Source organism: Mytilus galloprovincialis, chromosome 2 (genome assembly GCF_965363235.1).
Source record: "Mytilus galloprovincialis chromosome 2, xbMytGall1.hap1.1, whole genome shotgun sequence".
NCBI lineage: Eukaryota > Metazoa > Mollusca > Bivalvia > Mytilida > Mytilidae > Mytilus > Mytilus galloprovincialis.
This window is the reverse complement of record NC_134839.1, coordinates 80,920,534-80,947,313: the sequence shown is the minus strand read 5'-3', so window position 1 is coordinate 80,947,313 and position 26,780 is coordinate 80,920,534. Positions and strand designations below refer to the sequence as shown.

At 31.6% G+C, this 26,780-nt stretch overlaps 2 protein-coding genes across 2 annotated transcripts in view; one reads left to right on the top strand and one right to left on the bottom strand.

Annotated features, from left to right (window-relative positions):
• LOC143064558 (target of rapamycin complex 2 subunit MAPKAP1-like) overlaps positions 1-7,558 on the bottom strand; it is a 16,651-nt gene extending 9,093 nt beyond the window's left edge. Inside the window, exons 1-4 of the mRNA XM_076237466.1 lie at positions 7,445-7,558; positions 3,960-4,117; positions 1,911-1,999; positions 477-590 (exon numbers count right to left, since the gene is read on the bottom strand). Of these exons, the coding sequence (XP_076093581.1) occupies positions 477-590; positions 1,911-1,999; positions 3,960-4,090 (334 nt within the window). The 5' untranslated portion in view covers positions 4,091-4,117; positions 7,445-7,558. The remainder of the gene's footprint in view (positions 1-476; positions 591-1,910; positions 2,000-3,959; positions 4,118-7,444) is intronic.
• Positions 7,511-26,780, top strand: LOC143064557 (eEF1A lysine and N-terminal methyltransferase-like). The gene is made up of 14 exons (XM_076237465.1): positions 7,511-7,647; positions 10,371-10,550; positions 11,195-11,423; positions 12,779-12,987; positions 13,453-13,570; positions 16,864-16,982; positions 17,324-17,458; positions 19,155-19,341; positions 19,635-19,812; positions 22,468-22,590; positions 24,287-24,363; positions 25,080-25,215; positions 25,796-25,924; positions 26,450-26,780. The coding sequence occupies exons 2-14, from the start codon at positions 10,459-10,461 to the stop codon at positions 26,764-26,766; spliced, it is 2,049 nt and encodes a 682-aa protein (XP_076093580.1). The 5' UTR covers positions 7,511-7,647; positions 10,371-10,458; the 3' UTR covers positions 26,767-26,780.

Here is a 26,780-nt window from a genome sequence, read left to right as displayed (position 1 = left end):
TTATTTCCCATATGTACGAGAACTATGAGGATATACAATGAACACTTTATCATACTAGTATATCAATACCGGAAATCTGACTTTCATCGAAAAACATTATTTTTATAAGAATTAAAAGATCAAAAGTTGTACAGTTTAGGGTATTAAAGATTAAATGGGTATAATCCTGCATGCAGTTGTAGTTCTGTGACTGCTATTAAAGTATTCACAGATTCGAGGTTTTTTTTTTTGAATATCAAATATATTCATGGGGATCTTTCCATGTCATGATTGGAACAATGGTTGTTTTATTTTGTTGGACACTTAAATTCGTGGATAAAGTCATCCACGAAACCACGAAAATTGGTACCCCATGAATAAAAGTACTTTCACAGTAAATGATAAAAATAAAAGTAGCCCTTTAATTGGGCTGCACCCCTCTGATACTAAAAACAAAATGTTCTATTCTAAACTCTGAATCATTATTCTTAGTGTACCATTGTATTCACTAGATGAATCTCTCCATGGAACATTTTTTATTTTACGCTGACTTCTTCTTTCTTTCTTCATTCTCTCTAACTTCTGTGCTGTATTTGATCTTCTCCTATGACCTGAAAAATGAACAAAATGTATGTTTGTCTATTTAATACAACTACAGTCAAACCTCATTGTGTCTGACTTGGTTATGTCGAAAACTTGGTAGAGTCAGTTATTTCTCAGTCCCGCTAAAATTCCTGTTTGATCAATGTTTATTTACCTTTGATAAGTCAAATTCATTTCCAAATGAGTTAAGTATGTTTATCTTCTTTAGTCTGACATAAAAACAAAAACGCTTTTACCTAATCTGAGATTTAATGAATAGTTACAATTCAAATTCAGTATTTACAATGAATAAAAGGATAAAGACAATTATATGTCAAATTTATAATTGAATGCAATGCAGACAAACCTGATCACATATTTCAGAACTTGATTTGTTTTGCAAGTGATTTCATAATAAGAGAGACTGACCTTTGAAAATATTTGTTTGTGTAATGATGTTATTTGTGAATGTTATGTATATGTACTTGTGTTAAATGATTATGAGGAACCATAAAGTATGGAGATTGAATACACAATCATAATGTGTTGTATCGAAAAGATAAAAAAGGGACATTGTTCAATAATTCTAGTTTACACTTATCACATACTGTATTTCCTGAATTCAAAATTTATTACGCCACACTTGAGCTTGAAAGTTAAACCACAGATAAGTCAAATACTTTTGTCCTGTCCCTTAGACTTCGACATAACAAGGTTCAGCTGTATAAACAATTTCTACTATAAAACTGCCTAAAAATGCTGTGGCATATTCTGATTCATATTATCATACTTTATCTACATTTAGATTTTAAATTTAATTTTCAAATGGATGCCAAGTTACAAGAGACTTTGCAGCCTTGAGACTTTTAAAAGTATGCAGACTCTTAAGCTAATTTCTGACTAGAACTTTCCTGGCCAAACATGATAACAATCAGAACACACCTGGCCATTCAGCTTACTTGCGTTGTCAATGAAAGAGGTGTCAGATTGACCCAAGGTCATTGCATAAATCAGCTCCAATAATGCATTGCACCTTACTTTTTCTCTTTGGTCATGTGACAATCTTTCAAAGTGAATGTAAAATGCGTAAATCGATAGGTCACTGTGAAAATTGTCCAGAAAATAAAGGGTGGCAGGTTCATTTGTAGATGAAACTTACATAAATGAAGAGATAAATGAAAAAGGAAAAAATTGAAGCCCGATTAATATGGATCCATGGGTTAAGTCGATGACAGGACAGGACAAAAGTATTTGACTTATCTGTGGTTTGACTTACGAGTGTGTGATTATAAATATGGATTCATTTACAAGTTTCTGTCAGAGTCCATTCAACTGACACTAATACTAACCATATCCCATATCAGGGAGGATATCATAGGAACTTGACAGGTTGGTGTCAGAGTCCATTCCACTGTCACTAATACTTGAAGAATCGTGTCTGGAAAAAAATATTTCATCTCATTAATCATTCTCTCATTTTTAGATATAAGAAGATGTGGTATGATTGTCAAATAGACAACTTTCCATCCAAGTCACAATTTATAAAAGTAAACCATTATAGCTCAGTATGGTCTTCAACACAGAGCCTTGGCTCAAACCCAATAGCAAGCTAAAAACAAGAGCTGTCAAAATGACAGTAAACCGGATTCTTTAACATTTATTTGTGTTCTGGCATTTATCAATATTACAAGGACCAAAACTCCTAATAGGTAAAATTTATGATTATCAATATCAAACTTGACTTCCATGTTGTCAACAATAACAACATATAAACTAGATAGAAAATGACCCTCTAGCAGGACAAACTTTGTGCTCTTAATACATAAAGTAAGAAAAAATTACTAAGTCCACCTACCTAGGATTTTGAAAATATCTAAAAAAATGAATGAATTGTATGGTTTTCAAATTTTAAACTTTCAAGAACCGTAACTCCTGAACGGTAAAAAATCGTCATTATTGAACTTGACCTCCATTTTGTTGTCAGTAACAACATATTAAAATTTTAAAAGGTTTGGTTGACTGGTTCATGAGTAAATGTACGGACACGACATTTTTTAAACTTTCAAGAACCGTAACTCCTGAACGGTAAAAGTAAAAATCGTCATTATTGAACTTATCCTCCGTTATGTTGTCAGTAACAACATATTAAAATTTTAAAAGGTTTGGTTAAACGGTTCATGAGTAAATGCACGGACACAACATTTTTTAAGCTTTCAAGAACCGTAACTCCTAAACGGTAAAAGTCAAAATCGTCATTATTGAACTTGACCTCCATTTTGTTGTCAGTAACAACATATTAAAATTTTAAAAGGTTTGGTTGAACGATTCATGAGTAAATGCACGGACAACATTTGGTTGACGCCCGCCCGCCCGCCATACATCCCGAAATCAATAACCGACATTTTTGACACAAAAATCCGGTTAATGACTAGTGTAATACCATACAAAAGGGAACACCAACGGTCTAATCTACATAAAAAAAAAATGCTTCGCTGTACGCAGCCTGATACGACCACAGAGATTGAACCCTGAACAGTTGGGGCAAGTTTGAACAATATTCAAGCTTGATACTATCTGTTGAGTCATTGTCTGGAAACACACTGACAACAACCCCAACACCACAGCATTATACGAACCCAAAAAAATGTTTGCATTCTACTCGTATAAAAACAAAAACAAGAAACACTTACAAACCACATCAACAAACAACAACTACTGAACATCAGATTTCTGACTTAGGACAGGTGCAAACAATTCGCTGGGTTTAAATGTTTTAATAGGTACCAACCTTCACCCTTATCTAAAACAATAGTGTTACATCACAACATAGAAAGACGCACTATAAAATGTCAATTGAAATAGCTTAACTCAATCAAAAGACATATTAACACAAGTTAACATACACTGAACGATATTCATATTTTGATAATTTTACAGCCTACCTCATATTGACTCTTTTGCTTAAAATAAACAAGTTTTATGATATAAGTTTTTGAGCTTATGATTTAGGAATGCTGAAATATTGTATGATCACAGTGAAGCAATCCTTTTAAATGTTATTTGCAGGTTTACAGTCTGATTAAAAGTTAGTTTAATGGTTCGGCAAAGAGTTTTGAAAATTTTCTATCATGAATTTGTCAAATCATTCTCATTACATTTACTTTGAATGCTGAAGTGAGTAATAGGATAAGGGATTGTAAACTAGAAATGTGTCCATGGGGCCCAGATTATGCCACCGCTTGCATATAATTTAAAGTTATAAAGGGACATAATGAATGCACTGTTTATAACATTTTTTAAATTAGCTTTATGGCAATAAACACAAAACATGAAAGTTTAAATATTTCTCCTAAATGATTGCATATTATATATAGAGTATTAGACTGTTAGATTCTTACCTGCTTTTAGAATCATATTCATCATAATCTTCACTCTCAATAATTAATTCACACATCCCAGTGTCATCACTGGTAATGAATGAGTTTCTCAAGTGAGAGATCAGAAATCTGGCATTATCTGTCATAGCCATGGTTACAGCCTATTTGTTTAAGTATATCTGGAAAAAAAAACATGTAAAAAGTACAAACCTCATACTACAGTAAAAGGTACTACTTGTACAAGTAATTTTTATTTACTTGAAGAAGTAAAATAAAATATATACTTATATTATTAGTGAATTTGTAGGATACTTATACAAGTGAATTTTAGTTACTTGCATAGGTAAAAAAAAAATTGGCTTAGTTTTGTCCCTTAGACATTCAGATTTTTTTACTTATATAAGTGAAAAAGTCATCCTATCTTCTTTTCTTAAATTCTTAGGATTACTTTGCTCTAATAGATATTTAAATTGTCTGCCCTTTGCAGATGTCTTTCCTAATCATTTAATTGTAATTTCATGGACAATGAAAATCCAAGTTGTCTGTTATCGTCTGAACACTGCTCATTTACAAGCTCCCAAGGAGCAACTTTTGAAGGCCTTGGCAAATACTTAAGATCTTTGTGCAATCAGTTTCTTTGTTTAATTAATGAGATGAAACATTGAACTTCAATAAAAAAAAATATGAGTTATGCTGGGAAAAATCATTAAAGGCATGTTTTACATCTCAAAACTTGAGAATTTTTGTGTGATAAAAAAAAAATTCGCTTATACAAGTAAATTTTTGAGAAAATTAAGGGGATATTATTTAAATATACATGTAATAATTCACTTATATAAGTTAAAGTACATGTATATCTTATTTTACTTCTTCAAGTAAATAAAAATTACTTGTACAAGTAGTACCCCTGACTGTACTAATACCAATATTCTAATTTTGTTTCTCACTTCCTATCTACAATGTAGTTTTCTGACAATGTATAACTATTTGTTGTTCATTTGCAGGATTGAAATTGTTTTATTGTCAAGCTCTGGGAGACCAAGCATGATTGAAAGTAATTAATTACCATCAATTACAGTTATCCCACCACTTTCTGTATGTGCTAGTCTCGACTCAAGTCAGGAGCATGTAGTTTAGTGGTTGTCATTGGTTCATGTCTGTAATATTTGTTTTTTTTTGCATATAGTTTTGTAAGAATTGTTTGACCTGCCATAAGATTGATGACTCTTAATGGAATGCAAATAAGCAATAGAGACCAGAAGGGTATCGGGATCGTTCGCCCTGATTACATGTTCGCCCTAGGTTCGTTCGCACTGAGTTTGTTCGCCCTGGCAATCCGTTCGCCCTGGGTTCGTTCGCCCTATTTTTATTTATGATATGTATGTTACATTAATGAAAGAAATAATATTTATATATATTAAAATTTATGTATATCTATTAAAAGTTAAATACAGAATATTAATTAAATAAAATTCTTGGCTGCATTGTTACACTTTATTTTATAATTACTTTTAATTACTGTTGATTGAATTTTGATTGCTGATTAGGTATAATTTGAAATCTTTGATATCACTGATTGGTATATGAATTGTCTTTGATGGATTAATAATGAAAATAACATTTTTCTCAAATAAAATAGTCAGCTTGGATGGGTAAAAAATTTCCTAGTAACGTAATTACATACAGGTACTAACTTAGTTCTCAATACCTTGAAGTCACAATATCTTGTAGTCCTGAAATTTACAAGAACTTATAACCTAGTAGCAGCTAGCTGTAGACAACATAATACATCGTAAATATTCGGCGAAATTGTAGACTGACTTCAACATATTCAATTAAATACACACAACACAACGCTATAATAAACTAGAGGCTCTAAAGAGCCTGTGTCGCTCACCTTGGTCTATGTGAATATTAAACAATGGACGCAGATGGATTCATGACAAAATTGTGTTTTGGTGATGGTGATGTGTTTGTAGATCTTACTTTACTGAACATTCTTGCTGCTTACAATTATCTCTATCTATAATGAACTTGGCCCAGTAGTTTCAGAGGATTTTTGTAAAAGATAACTAAGATTTACGAAAAATGGTTAAAATTGACTATAAAGGGCAATAACTCCTAAAGGGGTCAACTGACCATTTCGGTCATGTTGACTTATTTGTAGATCTTACTTTGCCGACATCTATTGCTTTTTACAGTTTATCTCTATCTATAAGAATATTCAAGATAATGACCAAAAACAGCAAAATTTCCTTAAAATTACCAATTCAGGGGCAGCAACCCAACAACGGAATGTCCGATTCATCTGAAAATTTCAGGGCAGATAGATCTTGACCTGATAAACAATTTTACTCCAATGTCAGATTTACTTTAAATGCTTTGGTTTTTGAGTTATAAGCCAAAAACTGAATTTTACCCGTATGTTCTATTTTTAGCTGTGGCGGCCATCTTGGTTGGTTGGCGGGGTCACGCCACACATTTTTTAAACTAGATACCCCAATGATGATTGTGGCCAAGTTTGGTTTAATTTGGCCCAGTAGTTTCAGAGGAGAAGATTTTTGTAAAAGATTACTAAGATTTACGAAAAATGGTTAAAAATTGACTATAAAGGGCAATAACTCCTAAAAGGGGTCAACTGACCATTTCGGTCATGTTGACTTATTTGTAAATCTTACTTTGCTGAACATTATTGCTGTTTACAGTTTATCTCTATCTATAATAATATTCAAGATAATAACCAAAAACAGCAAACTTTCCTTAAAATTACCAATTCAGGGGCAGCAACCCAACAACAGGTTGTCCGATTCATCTGAAAATTTCAGGGCAGATAGATCTTGACCTGATAATCAATTTAACTTCTGTCAGATTTGCTCTTAATGCTTTGGTTTTTGAGTAATAAGCCAAAAACTGCATTTTACCCCTATGTTCTATTTTTAGCCATGGCGTCCATCTTGGTTGGTTGGCCGGGTCACCGGACACATTTTTTAAACTATATACCCCAATGATGATTGTGGCCAAGTTTGGTAAAATTTGGCCCAGTGGTTTCAGAGGAGAAGATTTTTGTAAAAGATAACGACGCAGGACGACGACGGACGCAAAGTGATGGGAAAAGCTCACTTGGCCCTTTGGGCCAGGTGAGCTAAAAATAAAAATCAGGGCGAACGGTCTCAGGGCGAAACGGAACAAGGGCAAACCGAAATCAGGGCGGACGGACCCGGATTCACCAGAAGAGGGATTTTCAGAAGTTCTGAAATGTTTTTAGGCATCAGTCAGAAGTCAGGTTTGAATGGCCATTAGAAAATTAGCATTTTTGCACAATTCATATGACTTGTGTACTTTAGAATAGCAAGGAAAACATATTTTTTGAAAAAGAGTAATAGTATTCTGCAGTACTGTCAATTTCAAAGTGTTGTAGCGATGTCTACGACAACAGTTTCAGACAACTGACATTGATCAATCAATTATCAACCAACCCAGCTGTTACACGTGAATAACATTCTTACTTGTATTATATAATTGATGGAATTAACATCTTGATGAAAAATATTGGTGTTATTAAAGTTGTTAAACTTGAATGCAAAACCAATAAAAGTGGCAGCAGGCTAAGACAAGGGAAGTAATTACGATAAAAATAAAATCGTAACGTAATCGGAGAAGTTACGACAAAACGGAATTTGTTTATTTGATCATGGTGTTTCAGCCTCAGGTAATACTTCAGAAAAATAGTGTTGTATTTCAAATCTACTGTACTATGAAGCTCAGAACAATATAATATTTCTATCTCCTTCAAGATATTGGTTCTACTTGCTTCTAATTATTATTATGTCTTGATTTACACTCTCTACCCCTGTACTGTACATTTGTAGCTACACATGCTACATGTGCTAATATATATATATTAATATAATATAGTCTCTGAGGCTAGCCTATAGACTAGTATATTGGAAAATCAATAGAGACTAGAGCTATCTTTCATACAGGACCTTCAACTATCCTGATCCTTAAACTTGGTATTATAAATTTCTCTTAGACTTATCATGCTTATAATAGTGTTACTGTCACAGTACTGTACGTGTTAGTCATGTAGGTTAATTTGTTTAGACGCAGGATCAGGATAATTAGGGCTAAGTGAATCTTGAAATGGCCCTAAACTCTTTAAATATTCTATCATATCTGCTTTTCTTTCGTTTGTCTCTTTCCTTGCTGGTGCTAGGATAGTGTCTGATTAACTATTTGGAGATTTTGAATCTCCAGCAGTCTTTTCATTTCTTCTCTTTCCTGGTAGTATCAATTAAGTAGGTGTTTTGTGTTTTCCTCTTCACCACATGACCACATTCAGTACTGATGGCGGTATTTATTCAGTTTATTGTCATATATTGTTGCCTGTTCTAAATTACGACATGATTCTCCTTACTGGATTCACAACAAAAAAGAAAAAAGACCCACTAAATATTTAAACAACGTCCAAATACATCAGTTCTGAACAGAGTATAAATAACAGTCATTTTTTCCAAATACATAAATACATGAATGATATATTTAACATATATTAATAATTACCAAACACCATTTAACAATAAAGATTTAATGACTTTCAATTAATAAGGAGGGGGAGCAGACTCTGTAATCAAATGATCTTGGTCATGTTGGTAACATGTGTCAACGCTTTAAGCAGTTATAGGCAATCATATGGCCTTCAATGATTAATGAGAAAACCCATACAAAATAGTTGGCTACAAAAGTCCCTTTTATGAAAAATATGATATGATTCCAATGACAAAACTATCATGACTATTGGCCTACTGATAACAAAACAATTTATAAAGAAAGATGACAGATTGGGACAGTCTGACAGTCTGACTGTCACATAAAAAAATTGGTAGGATTACACATGTTTGTGAACGCTCAACTCTCCCCTTATCTGGTACAGTGGTATTACAGCACAACATAAAAACAAACTATAAAGATCAGCTGAAGAAGGTTTAACTCATCAGATCATTACAAAGCAGAAAAACATCAAATAAAAACACAGACCAGATGCGCCAGAGTATATATCGTAAATATAAAGCAAACACTAAAAATTGAAATGCAAAAATTGTGTAACGGTACAACAATATCATAATGTTAATTGTTGGGGAAAATATTTGATTATTATATCTTCCGTAAATATCCTACAATTCTATATAGAGCCAAATCTGCAAATAAATACCATAACTTTTACTTTATTGTCAATTTTCTGAAATTGTTAAGAAAACAAAACAGGAATTTTTATTCACACATGTCATAAATATGCCAGGCTATAGCTGATTAGACACCATTATTAGAATATCTAAACTTGTGATCCCTTATTGTCAATTAATTAACATGAACTTTCAGAGGCAAAAGGATTAAAATTTAAATCCTCGATCATCAATTGATTAACATGTACTGCAATAGAGATGATTATTATTTATTTCATATGATACATGTATTTGTTAAAAATTGATAATCTATTTAAAATGTGATTTTAATAACTTCTTTTAGCTTTGAAATACGATATATGGAATTATTTGGAATTGCATCCGTATTGATTTGTTCATTAGATTAACTTTTTCGTATTTCTGATTTGATAAATTTAATTATATTTTGCCGATAAACGGGTGAATAAAGGCAAATATGAATGAGCTTTCTCAATACTGTTGTTCCAAAATTAAACATATCAAAATAAAACACATGCATTTAGAGAGAAAACTGCCAAAATATTTGAACGCCAAAATTTCCCAATTGACAGTATCCGTCCCTCATCTCTAACAACAAAAAAACTCTTTGAACAGATCTGATGGTAACCTAGTTACCATGGTTACTGACACCTAGTTCAAAGCTGATAACAATTTTTATCGCACCACAGGTAGATTATCACGTTTTGATTGGTTTAAAGCCATCATGTGTGACCCCCTATGGATCTGTAGGGGGTTCATGACGTCACATCTACTGTTAATGGTGACGTCATCTATTGATGTTGTTGTGCTTCATTGCAAAGTCAAGCATGCGATAAATTTGTTAACTACTGACATCCGGCCTCACCAATATAGATTTTTCAACCCTCTATGGATCAGTAGGGGGTCAAGTAGCAAACCATATAACTTACAATATGTTAAATAACTTGGTAGGAAGTTACCTATGATTAGGACAAATAATTTAGGTGTACTGCATACAAATTTCAATAAACATACCGGCCAGAAGTTTGAGAATCATGAAAACGATGCAGTACACATACTTTGTAAGGGAAGTCATCTCAAGAATATATATGCCCCAATTGCATGTAAATGTAAATATTTTTAAACATTAACCACATGTTGATGGGTACATACTAGTTTTTATGCAATTAGGTTTCTGTCTCATTGTTGTTTTTTAACATCTCCTTCAGCCATGACCATTTGATTATTTCAGTGAATCTTCAATCTTACATATTGGTATTCATGTCATCAGTATTATATCAACAGAAAAAAGGACAGTAAACTTTTAACAATCCAAGAAGATGAATCTTCTGCCTCAAAGTCACACAGAATTTCATTCTCCAGAGTACTGGGACAACTTCTTCAAAAAAAGAGGAACAAAAGCTTTTGAATGGTAAGTTAATTTATATCTGCTTCTTTTGTCACAGAATAGAGACTTTGGTATTATGGGTATGTTGTATCAGATGTTGCAGCATCAACTATATTGAAAATTTGTGATTATGTCTTTTTCGTGGGAACCGGGAACCACAACTGGCATGTGAGTTAGTGATATATATTTGTAGACAAAAAATGTCTCAGGTGTACAAAATTGCATAAAACTGACTGAAGTATGCCCACCCCCCACCCAACCCCAAATCCTCATTTGCAGTGTCAGAACAAATATTGTAGAAAGTTGACAAAACGTCTGTTATTGTACAAAATAAAAAAAAATCTGTGAGATATATATTCGTGTGCACACGAAATATACTTCTTCGTAAATCAAATTTTAATAAAGCATCACACAGAGGGGATGGGGCCAAAACAATTTCATACAAAATGAGATGTGCCAATGCAAATACAATTCATATCAAAAACTCATCAAATATTCCAAAATTATTAGCTTGGTATCTTTGATGAGTTTTGTCAACTTTCTACATTATTTGTTCTGACACTGCAAATGTGGGAGGGGAGGGTGTGGAGGGGGCATACTTCAGTCAGTTTTGTGCATTTAAACTTGAGAGGAATCTGTTATTTGAAACATATTATTGATTTTAACAGGTATGGGGAATATCCTGAACTGTGTGGAGTTCTACACAAATATATAAAGCCCAAAGATAAATTACTGGTTGTTGGCTGTGGAAATTCTGTCATCAGTGAAAATTTGTATGATGTTGGTTACCATGGTATTGTAAACATTGATATAAGTGATATAGTTATTCGTCAGATGATAGACAAAAACCAAAGTAAAAGACCTGATATGAAATTTCTGAAAAAAGATGTGAAACAGGTTAGTAATAAAATATGAACAAGGAGATACAGCTGAATATGAACAAGAAGTGGATAAAGTTGAATATGAATATATCCCGAGGTAAATATGATTTTTCGAGGGAGGGCAAATCTTCATATCTCCTGAGGCAAAGGGAAATGAATGTTTTATTCCACTGACTATGCTTCGTCTACTATCAATACATTTAATAGATGTTGCATACATTTTTTCTTCTTATCCGCTTGATTTTATAAGTGAAACTATAAAAAAAAATAATTATTAGTCTTTTGTTTTATCCTCTGCAATACATTTGAACCTGATAATGATTTTTGCTATTGCTTTTTTAAGGAGAATTAGAAGTTCACGTTGCACAATGTCATCCTGACATTTCAGAGGGGAATATGATCCTCAGAATGAAATATGAAGATTTGTTTAATGACACTTGGAATAGTCTCAACCAATCAAATATTGATTAAACTATCAATATGTATAAACAGTGGAATAATAACAAGTAGATAATGTTGAATACTAACAAATAGATAACATTGAATATGAACAAGTAGATAAAGTAACGTGTAATTAGAGCAAGAAGATAAAGTTTAATATTATACATTTATTTCCAGTGCCTGAGGGAGATATGAAGATTTTTCACCCTAAAAAATTCATATTTCACGAGGACATCTCTTGTAAGGCACTTTTTTAAAGTCTCAACTTACCATACGGCCAAAGATATGACACCATATATACATTTATTTCTAAAATAACCCATTATACTAACCCGAATAATCCAGTCGTTATATTACGATCACTTCGATCACTCCATTAACATCCAGAAAAGTAGTGGATAGAGGGCGCTGAATTATTCGAGTTACCCATTATACATGTATATGTAAATGTTTTCAAATTTCCAACTTTTAAAGGAACCGCCGTGAGTAGGTCATGAAATATACAGAAGCTTATGATGAAAAACATGTATAAAAATGCCAACAAAATTGTGATGTTTTTATCTAGACATACCTGACATGTAACATGGTCAAATTACTAATATAGCAGTCCAAAATAAATGAATAAATAGATGATCATGAACATTTACAAGATGTAAGCTGTCTAATACATCCAAGTAATGTTAATGATAATGGGTATGTATTAAATTTAAATAGCACATTTTTAATTAATTATGGTTACAACAAAGCAAGTTAATAAGAATAAATGAACAATGTCACATTGTCAAAGTGATTCTTTTATAAATATCAAAGAAGAAATGTGACATTAGAAGAAATGTGATATATGCACATCAAGACCAATGAAAAAAATTAAAATGAGTTTTATGTAAATTCATTAACATGCATGGTATTACTGGAACAATATTTTTGCAGATGGATTTTGAAGATGGTGAATTTGGTGTCGTGTTTGATAAGGGTACTCTTGATGCCTTAATGGTTGATGAAACAGAATCTGTCGTTGCAGATATTGATGCCATGTTTAAAGAAATAGGACGAGTCCTTAAACAAGGTGGAAGATACATCATAATTACACTGCTACAAGATCAGATACTGAAAAAAGTTTTCTCTTATTTCCCTGAACTGTAAGTAATCCGTCAGTTTTCTACGAACAGACAAAAAACATGGAGTCATCTCTTTCATATTTTATTGATTTGTGAAACGACAAATGTAACTTGTGTGTGCAAAAAATACCTAAAAAAATGGGATATTATCACCCACATGATTTTATGATTAACCATTGTTCATTCCCCTCATCTGTCTAGTAATACACATGATACAGAATTTTGTGCTTTTTCTTCTGTGAGCTTGTTTAGGAAAAACTAAGGCAATAATGAAAGCAATTTTTCATTTAACCAAACAATATCTAAAATTGAATGTTACATTGCTCTCCATTTTATACGGAAAATTCTTAAGAATTTGTCTTCACATTATTTTCTTTTCAAGCAAATAGGACAGTTAACATAGAGAAGTAACATCTTATATCGACCAACAATGTTTGTACCATGATTTATCTGAACTAACATTATACAAAAAAATCATGTTTTCAGTGGTTGGCCAATTAGAATCCATCTTATCAGTACAGATAGTTCAGAAAACAAAGATTTCCACATGCCAGTGTTTGCAGTAGTGCTGACAAAGTTCAAAAAGTTACCAAACATGAAACAGGTTGGTTTATCTATTGAACATTGTTCAGTGTATGTATATTGCACCTGATTTTCCAGTTTGTTCTTATGTTGTGCTATTACACCACTTTCCCAGGTTAGGGGAGGGTTGAGCACTGGGAAATATATTTTTAAAACATCGCCACATTCTGCATGTGCTTGTGCAGAGTCAGAAGCCTGTAGTTTAGTAGTTGTCTGTGGTTAATGTCTGTCATTTTTGTTGTGAATTAGACCGATTGTTTTCTCCTTTTTGTTGTTTACCATTTTTATACGACCGCAAAATTTGAAAAATTTTTCGTCGTATATTGCTATCACGTTGGCGTCGTCGGCGTCGGCGTCGTCGTCGTCGTCGTCCGAATACTTTTAGTTTTCGCACTCTAACTTTAGTAAAAGTGAATAGAAATCTATGAAATTTTAAAACAAGGTTTATGACCACAAAAGGAAGGTTGGGATTGATTTTGGGAGTTTTGGTCCCAACATTTTAGGAATAAGGGGCCAAAAAGGGCCCAAATAAGCATTTTCTTGGTTTTCGCACTATAACTTTAGTTTAAGTTAATAGAAATGTATGAAATTTTGACACAAGGTTTATGAACACAAAAGAAAGGTTGGGATTGATTTTGGGAGTTTTGGTTCCAACAGTTTAGGAATTAGGGGCCAAAAAAGGGCCCAAATAAGCATTATTCTTGGTTTTCGCACAATAACTCTAGTTTAAGTAAATGGAAATCTATGAAATTTAAACACAAGGTTTATGACCATAAAAGGAAGGTTGGTATTGATTTTGGGGGTTTTGGTCCCAACAGTTTAGGAATAAAGGGCCCAAAGGGTCCAAATTAAACTTTGTTTGATTTCATCAAAAATTGAATAATTGGGGTTCTTTGGTATGCCGAATCTAACTGTGTATGCAGATTCTTAATTTTTGGTCCCGTTTTCAAATTGGTCTACATTAAGGTCCAAAGGGTCCAAAATTAAACTTAGTTTGATTTTAACAAAAATTGAATCCTGGGGGTTGTTTGATATGCTGAATTTAGAAATGTACTTAGATTTTTAATTATTGGCCTAGTTTTCAAGTTGGTCCAAATGGGGGTCCAAAATTAAACTTTGTTCATCAAAAATTGAATAAATGGGTTCTTTGATATGCCAAATCTAACTGTGAATGTAGATTCTTAATTTTTGGTCCAGTTTTCAAATTGGTCTACATTAAGGTCCAAAGGGTCCAAAATTAAACTAAGTTTGATTTTAACAAAAATTAAATTCTTGGGCTTATTTGATATGCTTTATCTAAATATGTACTTTGATTTTTGATTATGGGCCCAGTTTTCAAGTTGGTCCAAATCAGGATTCCATATCAAGTATTGTGCAATAGCAAGAAATTTTCAATTGCACAGTATTGCACAATAGCAAGAAATATCTAATTGCACAATATTGTGCAATAGCAATTAATTTTCAATTGGAGTTATCTTTCTTTGTATAGAATAGAAGTTGATAATATATGTTGGAAATTTGCCAGACATGACTATGATGTCATTTTCTATTTTTATTTGCCAATAACTTTATGTAAATAACTTCATTGGAAATTTGCCAATATAAAATGTTGCTGATGAAGCTTTTTTTCCTTATCTTATCTAAAATGTTTTTAGATAATGTATGTTGGACATTTGCCAGACATGACTATGATGTCATTTTCTATTTTTATTTGCCAATAACTTTATGTAAATAACTTCATTGGAAATTTGCCAATATAAAATGTTGCTGATGAAGCTTTTTTTCCTTATCTTATCTAAAATGTTTTTAGATAATGTATGTTGGACATTTGCCAGACATGACTATGATGTCATTTTCTATTTTTATTTGCCAATAACTTTATGTAAATAACTTCATTGGAAATTTGCCAATATAAAATGTTGCTGATGAAGTTTTTTTTATTGTTTTATACAATAAACAATGTATATTCACTTTTACTACCAACCAATCTTTACTATTCAGTGATAACAAGCACTTTATTTTACATTTTAATATTTTATGATGTATTTAAAAGAGTAGTTATTGTTGCAAACTCCATTAGAAATTTGAATTGATATCAGTTTTGGAAAAAGGGAAACGGGGATGTGAAAAAAAAAGGGGGGGGTTTAAATTTTTCTCATTTCAGATTTCATAAATAAAAAGAAAATTTCTTCAAACATTTTTTTGAGAGGATTAATATTCAACAGCATAGTGAATTGCTCAAAGGCAAAAAAAATAATTTAAGTTCATTAGACCACATTCATTCTGTGTCAGAAACCTATGCTGTGTCAACTATTTAATTTTAGATTTAAAAAGTTTGAAGAAGAAATCTTTAATTGATTTGTAAAATCTTGACATTTGTTTTGTGTAAAAAAAAAAATGTAATGTCAAAAATTTGATCACAATCCAAATTCAGAGCTGTATCACGCTTGAATGTTTTGTCCATACTTGCCCCAACTGTTCAGGGTTCGACCTCTGCGGTCGTATAAAGCTGCGCCCTGCGGAGCACCTGGTTAATATCTAGACCTTTATAGCTGACTATACAGTATGAGGTTTTCTAATTGTTGAAGGATGTATGGTTGCATGCAAATTGATGCAATTGCTTATTTCCTCTTCATTTTAACTTTGTGGCATTGGTAATCACACCACATCTCATTTGTGTACTGCCAATTTAGAAATTATGTGATGTTTTTATTATTGCGAAAATGCGACAGGGTTATAATCTCAGTAATTTAAGCTCTCATTAAAGTCATTTTTTAATTTTTATATGAATTAAACAGGATTTTTCTCAATATCGCAAAAATTGAGAATGCATTTTAGTCTGAAATGACAAAATTGCAATAATAAATGCATGCAATAATTTCTGAATTTTCAGTATTCGAAGATTTGACAGGTTAGTTTATCTATTGACTATTGTTCAGTAGTTGAATAGGTCGACTTGGAACAAGTAAAAATATATTTCCACATTTATAGTTAACAGTTCACCTGTATTATATTCATGAGTTCTTTATATCTTTAGCTGCAATATGAACACAAGGAGGGGATGTATGATTGCCAGTGAGACTATTATATATCTACAGTTTTGCAAAATTCTAACACACATCAATTTAAATACACAAGTCAAAAAGGCACCAAAAAAAAGATATTGACCGTGGGGGGGGGGGGGGGGGGTTCATGGATCATAGACATATATTCTCCTGTATTAACACATATATTTCAGCAGTTTAGTCTCACACAAATTTTTATTACAGTTAAACAGGACCAATTCAAATTCTTGAGATAATTTTCTATTTATAGATCCTTGAAGTATCAACTGTAGAAGATAAAGTAGAGAGATTTGATGATGTTGATAAAGTGAAGGGTGTACTCAAAGAGATGCAGTATTATGCATTAATTAGACAGCAGATTAGTAAAAGGTTTGAGTAGAGAAAACTACATTGTTTTAACTGTTGTTTAATGCAAGAAATAGAAAAAAAACTGTTGCCTTTATTTTGCATTTTATCCATAGAAAATGAACTGAAAATGTAAATAACCTGATGACTGAATGTTCATAGAATTATTGTCATGTGGCTAGTTCAGAGTGGGAAAATATCAGAAAAGTGAAATATGGAATAAAAAACTCATTTTAAGGATCAGAGTTTACACAAAAATATTTAATTGTGTCAAAGCATCTTTCTATTAACCCTTAAACTTTAAAATATGTTTATTTTTTAAGTTGAAATTGTTGAATTATTAATTGTTGGTATATTTATTTCAGAAATATGAGTAAAGAGCATGTGTCTCTGTGTCTGTACAGTGATATATCCACCTCACCTAGATACACTTTACATATAGTTGACAGTACACAGAATCTCAAACAGAAGTTTGCCATTTTCATTGTGCCACAAGGGAGGTAATTACACTTTACATATAGTTGACAGTACACAGAATCTCAAACAGAAGTTTGCCATTTTTATTGTGCCACAAGGGAGGTAATTACACTTTACATATAGTTGACCGTACACAGAATCTTAAACAGAAGTTTGTCATTTTCATTGTGCCACAAGGGAGGTAAATATATAGCCTTGTTCCAAAATGATATATGCATATTTTTCTAATTCTCAGTCCTGGCGTTACAATTCATACATTCTCCACTCAATGTAACAGAATCTCTAAAAAAATATGAAAACTAATTTTTCAAACACATATTTTCATTCTCAACATGTAAAATTTCATCTGAAATCCTTTTAAAAAATAAAATGGATGTGCTATACAAGATGTGTTTTGGTTATGTTTGACATTGGAGCTGCTGTCTCACTGAGACATCCTAACATCTAACTTTGATGTATGATGTATTAATTGGGTTATTATAGTTGCAAACTCCATTGGAAATTTGAATTGAGATTATGATCATATCTTGAGGGAGAGAATTTATTTTTGGAAAAAGGGGAGGTGGGACAAGAATTGGAAGGGGGCATGGGTAAAAAAGAAATTGTGTTTTTGGTGGGTTTTTTTAGAGGGAAAGGGGGGCAATTTGCAACAGCATAGTGTATTGCACAAAAGCAAAAAAAAATTGAATATAAATTCATATCATATACTTTAAATTCAGAAATTATTGCTTGCATTTATTATTGCGATTTTATTTTTTACGATTTTGAGAAAAATCCTGTTTAATTCATATACAATATTTCAAAATGCGAGTTTGAATTATTGCGTTTTCAACTCTGTCGCATTTTTCCTAATAATAAAAACCTGCAATAATTTCTGAATTTACAGTAACCAATTCTAAGTTCTACTGTATAACCATTAATTTTCGTGGGGTTAAAATTTCGTGGTTTTGTATCAAAAAGTAAGTTCGTGGGGATTAATTTTCGTGGTTTTTAAGTTTAGAAAACAATTATGTAAATGTCACTTTATAATTGACAATATTCTATAAAACTGATCTAATCTTAACTTTCGCGGTTGGGAAAAATCAATAATTGCATTTCATAGTAACAGTGAGCACTAATCAGGTGTTGTAACCTGCACACCCTAACTGGCTTTTACACACCTTTGTTGTTTTATCCAATGACAATTATTGTGTATTAAAAGTATTACGACGTGAGGGCAATACAGATGGATTAGACTGTTAAATGACATTGATTGACAGTTCTTGATCATTTTTGTATTACTGTACAAACAAAAGATGAGGATTATCACCTGACTTAAAGAAAACTTTTGAATATCGTTGTCTAATCAATTAACCTATTTAAATGTATTTCATTGTATGCATTTATGTTCATCATTTATATTTTATATAATGTCAATAAGATTTTATCAGATGATAAAAAATGTAAATCTACAGTTAAATTTTCGTTGGGGTTTTAATTTCGTGGATAATTCTTATCCACGAAATAAACGAAATTAAATCCCCCACGAAAATTTCTGCTTTTACTGTAGGAATACAGTGTTTCTGTCTCAGAAACATGCTATGTGTCAAATATTTAATAACAATCCAAATTCAGACCTGTATCAAGTGCGAATAATGTGTCCATTTTTGCCCCAACTGTTCAGTGTAAGACCTCTGCAGTTGTATCCAACCTTTATGTTAAATTATTTGTGTTTTGTAGAGAAACTGATTGGTTGTTTGCAACAGAAGCTGGTAGGATGCAGCTCTCTGATTCTGCTGGATTTGAAAGACTGATTGTTGTATGTTTACATCGGGATCATACATACACAGATTTGGATAGTATAAAAACTGAACTTTCTGCCAAAGTTATGGAGTTGACACCCCCAAACTTCAAGAGAGGAGTACAGGTAGAATATTGAAATATATTTATTTTAAACCATATAATGCATTTTTAAATCACTGGTGAGATGCTATAAACATAAGAGTTGTCTTTCTTTTACCAAAAAAAACCTGCATTTGTTGGATACTTTTTTATGATATTCAGTATTTGTATAATACTAGTAGAAAGGTTATCTGAATTACTCTAAATTTTTATTTTTATTTAATGAATGCAATATGTACCTTCTAAATATGTGGCAAAAAGGCCAATTGTTCTAGTATAAGCAAGGATAAATTGACTATAATTCATTTTAAACTTTAGGTACCATTCTTGTCCCTTGGACAGGATATTGGTAAGAGACATATTAAGTGTAAAGGCCACAGTGATATGAGTGGAGAGTATGTTATAGAAGATGTGGAGGTGGATGGGGATGTGTACAGAAGACTGGTGTTCTCCTCTAATCCCAACATTGTACAGTCAGAGGCCAAGCTTAAATCAGGTTTCTAATTAATATCCCAACATTGTACAGTAAGAGGCTAAACTTAAATCAGGTTTCTATTTGATATCCCAACATTGTACAGTAAGAGGCCAAACTTAAATCAGGTTTCTATTTGATATCCTATCATTGTACAGTCAGAGGCCAAACTTAAATCAGGTTTCTATTTGATATCCTAACATGTACAGTCAGTGTCCAAACTTAAATCAGGTTTCTATTTGATATCCTAACATTGTACAGTCAGTGTCCAAACTTAAATCAGGTTTCTATTTGATATCCTAACATTGTACAGTAAGAGGCCAAACTTAAATCAGGTTTCTATTTGATATCCTTACATTGATCAGTCAGAGGCCAAACTTAAATCAGGTTTCTATTTGATATCCTAACATTGATCAGTCAGAGGCCAAACTTAAGGATGTACTTAGGTGAGGTTAAGTGAAAATTAATAAATCAAGAAGTTAAAATTGATACTATAAGCCGGTAGAGCACATGCTAAGGATAAAAATAAGCTAAAAATATTGATAGGTCATGGACCTCCTTTTCGAAATATTTGAGATTTAAAATATGGCGGGAAAAGGCTGACTCGGACTTTTACCTTCTATTTGCATTGGTATTATTTGGGTCTCAAAACAAAACAAAGAAAATCAAGAATTTTCTAAAATTTTGTTAAATGACCTTTCATGAGCTATTAAGTCTTATATGAAAAAATAAATGGGTGTTATGGGGCAAAATATTTTACCTTGTATTGTATGGAAAAACACCAAGGAGTCCGAACATTTGACACAAATTCCAAAACCTCACCTAAGCAGTGTTCTCCCCAGGATTTTGGGATAGCACCAGGGTAACGCGTGTCGAAATGATTTGTACAATATGTCGTGTCGCGTTGCATCGCTTATTTTTTCTTCTTGTTAGTTTTTGTGCCATTACCTTTTTGTCTTTTGTTTTGTTTACTGTGTTATTTTGACTTTGGATAAAAAAAAAAAATATACTTTAATATCTTTTAAGAATAAATAATAGAAAGCACTTTCAGTCTTTAAACTAATAGATCACTTTTTATACTTTGATCAAGCCAATTTTGTCCTGATACTTGAATAGTTACACTACACATTCCCCATTTTTGTTAGATTACACCATAACAATTAACTTTAAACAAGATTAAATTTTAATGTAGAACCTTTAGTAAATTAAATACTATTTTCCATAGCTTTAGACATGATTCTTTTAGACATCAAAAAAATTATTTTAAAAATTATTTCATGATAGACATGAAAAGTATACTTATATTATCTATGTGGACACTTATGAAAGGTTGTCTTCCAATCATTGTAATTTATTTAGTAACAGTTTTAAGTTGTAGGAATATACTACATATTTAACATAATATGTCTGTGCTTTAATAAAAGTATGATTGTCAAAAATAATTTGCAATATATTTTTGTTGGTATATTCAAAGAAAGTTTCTATCCTTGAGGTAACATCCTTATATAATTTTGCATTCAATTTGTACTTTATTTCTATTTTAAATGATGGATAATATTTTAGGAGCACATTTTTGTAATAAGCTAAATCAGGGGAAGTAACTCACGTTTTATAAATACGCAAATCATTTATGACCAAAGGCTGGAGTAATAGAGTTTATTAACAAATGTCTGCTTGTCCCTAACAAAAGTCTCATAAGTCTGTGATCATTAAGTTATGATCTCTTAATTAATTAAAACACAAGAATCATGTACATCGATTAAATCCAATCATCAAGGTTAACCTCAAAAGGTAAATCGATCACGTGGTGTAAACAATCTTCGTTGTCAGAACTGGATTGAACTGGTTTGAACTGGTCAATTTTCATCTGAAATTTTATACCCCACGGAAAGGTTTACGTTACATGATTTTTTTTACCGAAAATTTTAGCACCACGGTGAAAAATTATACATCGCGGCAAGAAAGATACCACCACGGTAGAAAATTATACATCGCGGGCCCGTGGTCCTTTAAGGGCCTGGGGAGAACACTGCTAAGTACATCCTTAAATCAGGTTTCTATTTGATATCCTAACATTGATCAGTCAGTGTCCAAAAAAACTTAAATCAGGTTTCTATTTGATATCCTAACATTGTACAGTCAGAGGTCAAACTTAAATCAGGTTTCTAATTGACATACTTATAGGTTATACCCATTTCAAACAACATTTTTTTGTTATTTACAAAATAAAGTCAATGGTGCATTTCTTATTTTAATACAAGTAAATAGTGGTAAGGTTTATATTTCTTCAAATTATGAGTAAATTGAAATGTGATGTTATCCACCAATAAGACAGTAACCCAACATCGTATCTAATCAAAAACATAAGCTTAGTATTCAACAACTCCTTAAGACATGTTGATTCTGCATGTTTTTAATAACTCTGGAATTCTTGATCAAATCATTACAACATTTGTTAACACTGCAGGAATTCTAACTTCCTAATGGTTTTTATTCATTCAAAAATATGTTTATAAAATCTACATGCAATGTCCACTCTCACTGAGTTGTGGACAGTTGAATCTTGGGGTCTTGGCATAGTTGTTTATTAAAGCTATGTTTTATAAATTTTATAAACTATAAAAACACCAGTGACATTTTGGATGAATCATTTTGATAAAAATATTTTCTTTTTGGCAGTTGGAAAGAAAAAAGGGAAAAAAGCAGGGAAGCTAACTATAGATCCTGATTATTTGGCTTGTCAACATCATATATCTATGATAGCTGGTCTTGGTTTCATCCCAGATATTCATCAGATGAAAGGTAAGTTAATCAGTTAAAAGTTATAATAATTACTGATGGCATCTTAAATAAACGCCACATGGATATGCTATTCTGACAAAGTTATTTTGTAATTGTAAAAAAAAGTTTCATGAAAAAAGTAAGTTAGTAGGTAAGTAAATTGTTTATTATAGTTTCATGTGAAATTTAGCATTAATATATATATTTGTACAAAATGTAATCTGAAATACAAAATACACCCAGCCCAATGGACCAATAAGTCACATTTTACTTTATACAATTCATTATATAATTTATTAGTATTATTAAATTTTTATGCTTGTATATGCAATGCACCTTAATATTTGTAACAACAACATGTCAGACCTTCCTGATACTTTAAAGGATAGGTATAGTTATCAAAATTTCTACACATTGATGTCCTAAGATATCAGCTGCAAGCCACAATGTTAATTTGTTTTGGCAAGTGAGCATAGCAAACAAGCAAAACAGCTTGACATTGTACTGAGCAGCTGATATTTTACTGTATCTATACATGGAAAACCTTATTATTTATTTATCGTGCTTTTTCTGATATATTCCCCAACTCTTATTATATAAAGCTTGACAGATTTAAGCTTGACAGATTAAAGCTTGGTAATGTCTCCTCACACATTGTGCTGATCAAGTTTCAAAGCTGTGATACAGAAATTACAGAGCAGGTTGATATTGTTGAAGGGAAGGACATTACAATTACTGTATTAACATTAACTTTCGTGGGGTTAAAATTTCATGGTTTTTTATGCCAAAAAGAAAGTTTGTGGAGATTCATTTTCGTTGTTTTTATGGTGAGAAATGTAAAGATCATTTTATAACTGACACTACTCAATAAAACTAATCTTAACTTTCACTGTTTGGAAAAATTATTAATGCATTTAATAGTGATAGTGAGCAATAAGAAAATTAAATTTTGTGGACTTTATCAATTGGTATTCTGATCATGTGTCAACTCAGCTGGAAAATGGTGTACTTGATGAAAAGGTAACCGGCGATCTTTGGATTAGTGCAATCAAACTTGCACACGCTAACTGACTTTTACATGCCTTTGATGTTTTATCCAACCACAATGATTGTGTAATAAATGGATTTCGGCTTGCTGGCATTAGACTGTTCAATGACATTGATTGACTGTACTGTACAAACAAAAGATTATGTTTAAATAATTTTGTTTTAGTCTCAATAAACCTATTATTTTCTTTGTATACATTTATGTTCATAATTTATATAATGTTAATATGACTTTGTCTGATTAGATAATGTAAATATTTATGTATTATGAATTCCAATACTCTCAGTTAAACTACAGTTAAATTTTCGTTTGCGTTTTAATTTTGTCGATAATTCTTATCCATGAAATAAACGAATTTGAATCCCCAAATGAAAAATTTCTGCTTTTACAGTAGTAAATCAATTGCTCACAGTAGTTTCTACTGTAATGTTTCTTCTGTAAACCTCCTAAAGTAAAATGAAGTATTTAGTATTTAAAATTACCTTGTGTTCATTTTTGGATACTTTCATATAATTGTGATATGGGAAGATATTTTGCAGAATTTAAACTTTGCAGTTTCTGTAATTTGTTGATTGTACAACTTATTGCTTGCATTATCCTGATGTTCAATTATATAAAAAAAAAAACATCATCGATGCAAGGACATTTATGTTTTGTTTCTTTTATCAGATGGAAAACTAAGTGCTTTATTGATAGGTCTTGGAGGAGGAGGTCTGGCTACATTCTTACATCAACATTTTAAACAGGTTGGTTATATTACACCTTTATGCATATTCTATTTCACTCAGTGAATGGTTTTCATTTTCTGATCTCTACAATGTAGTTGAAATTTCGAAAGTTATGATATGTCTGTCCATTGCAGGTCTTTTATGATACCTCTAACTCACAAAGCAGGTGGTGTATTGCATCCAAACATGTCTGTCTGTTTGTCTCTTCTTAACTTTTCAAGTTTTGCTACATATTACTCAGCTTTATTATCAAAGAATAGTTTGATATTCTGTATGGTCATATTATATGTTTTTGTACGTCATATGAATTCATACTGTGCATGCTTTTTAAATTGTGATTTCACAAAGCATTTTTTTATATAGCAACAAAACTCCTAAGCCAAGGATAACTTTATTATGATGATTTGTACTATGCAAGCAATCGTTAAATCTGTTGGGCAGTTAATTTCTATTTGACAATTCTTTAACTTCTCATTGGGTACACATTTTGATATATTTTTTTGTCAATTTAGTTCTCATTCAGTTTTGTCTAAAAATGGACACCATTGATTGTTATATTTGATGTCCTTGGGATAATTTCATTGAGCATTATGAAATCAGCAGTTACTAGTAATCAAACATATACTCCATGAACCAAATACTTGCAGTGTTATTACAATGGCCTTTCAAGTTACAAGCCAAATGTATTGCAACCTGGCCTTTTGAGTATTTCATTCTTTGTTTTTCTATTTCAGATAAATCTGAGTGTTGTTGATATAGATGAGGCTATTGTTAAGATAGCAACGGATTGGTTTGGTTTTGTTCAGGATGAACTCCTTACAGTACATGTTAGTGATGGAATAGAATTGGTCAAGAAGGAAGTAGAAAATGGTAAAAAAAAAAATTAAACAAAATTTGATATGAATACACAATCTTCTCAATCACAAACAAAAACAATACTGAACACGGTGTTACATGAATTTTACTAAAACAATGTTATGTCATATTTAATCAACAGCACATGTTTTTGTACTTTCATTTATAAATTGGTTAAAGTTCTAAATCTTCCAACTATAGATTATAAGATGACAATGTTATGATGAGAAAGAGTTGTTTGATATAACTCCATGAGGCAGTAATAAGAGTATGTTAATTGCATAAGTAGACAAGAGTTTAATAATAGTATAGCAGAAAAAAGTCCTGAAATAAAAGATCAACAAAAAAGATATTCTCGTCATTTCTAGTGAATTCTATTATAATTTACAATGATGGAGATCTAGAGTGACCAATGTTAAAGATGTACTTAGATCCAAGTGAGCAACACAGGCTTTTATGAGCTTTATAGCCTCCAGTTTACTTTTTTTTATTTGGTTGATTTTTTGGGGATTTACCAAATCAAAAAATAGAAATTGGCCATTCAGGTATCAAGGTGTGACTTTTCTCACAATTGTTTTGACATTATTAACTAAAGGTTTGAAACGTGATGTGATAATGTTGGATGTTGACAGTAAAGATACTTCTGTTGGTATGAGCTGTCCACCACAGGCATTTGTAGAAGAGGAATTCCTACTCAACATAAAGAAACTACTTGACAATAATGGTATGTATAGAATCACATTGTTACCGCAGGTCAGACTATAAATTCTTTAGAAGGCAGATGTGCAAATTGTTAAATGTTTGTTACACCTTAAGTATTTGTATTTGTAACAAAATGGTAAAAAAAAAACAAGTTACGAGAACTTACATCATCACCTGATGCTCACTTCTTTCCCAGAACTTCCTTGTTATAAAACATCCTGAAATGTGTGCTTTGAAAATTCAGTCATTTAGCTTTGTTTATACTATGGGAGTAATATGGTTAAATAATAAAATAGAAGGGATGATATCTGTAAATGATTTTTTTTGTCAGACATTAAATGAATTAATTTGAAACTAATTTAAAATGTTTTAAACCTGATGACAGCTGGCAATACTTAAAAAGGACAAATGTTTATTTTTTCAATCTTGATACATAGATGATTTTACTAGTTGATGCCAGTGAGGCTACACAGTTTTTAAAAACACATTTATTACCAGTTTTGTTGAATTCAATGTTCTTCTGAATTGTACAGTATTTATTTTTCAGGAGTTTTGATTTTAAATCTAGTTTGCCGGGATGAAGATATGAAAAAGACTGTGATTAAGCGTCTTACAGGAATATTTCATCAGGTTGTAGTAAAAGATATCGAGGAAGAAGTCAATCAAATAGTTTATGCACAAAATAGTATGGAACAGACTAACAGTGAAATAGGTTTGACTAATGACACATGTCATAATTGTGCTATTAAGAATCCACAAACTTTACTTAGTCCTGAAACATCAAAATATTTGAATTCTTGTGTAAAAGGAACTGATATAGATCTTTCAGATCAGTTCAAAAATATGATTATTGTAGACAGATAAGAATAAATATTTTC

Coding starts and splice junctions, on each gene's coding strand:
- LOC143064557 (XM_076237465.1), top strand. CDS start 10,459: ATGAATCTTCTGCCTCAAAGTCACACAGAATTTCATTCTCCAGAGTAC. Junction 16,983..17,323: donor AGACAGCAGATTAGTAAAAG/GTTTGAGTAGAG, acceptor TATTTATTTCAG/AAATATGAGTAAAGAGCATG. Junction 19,342..19,634: donor ACTTCAAGAGAGGAGTACAG/GTAGAATATTGA, acceptor TTTAAACTTTAG/GTACCATTCTTGTCCCTTGG.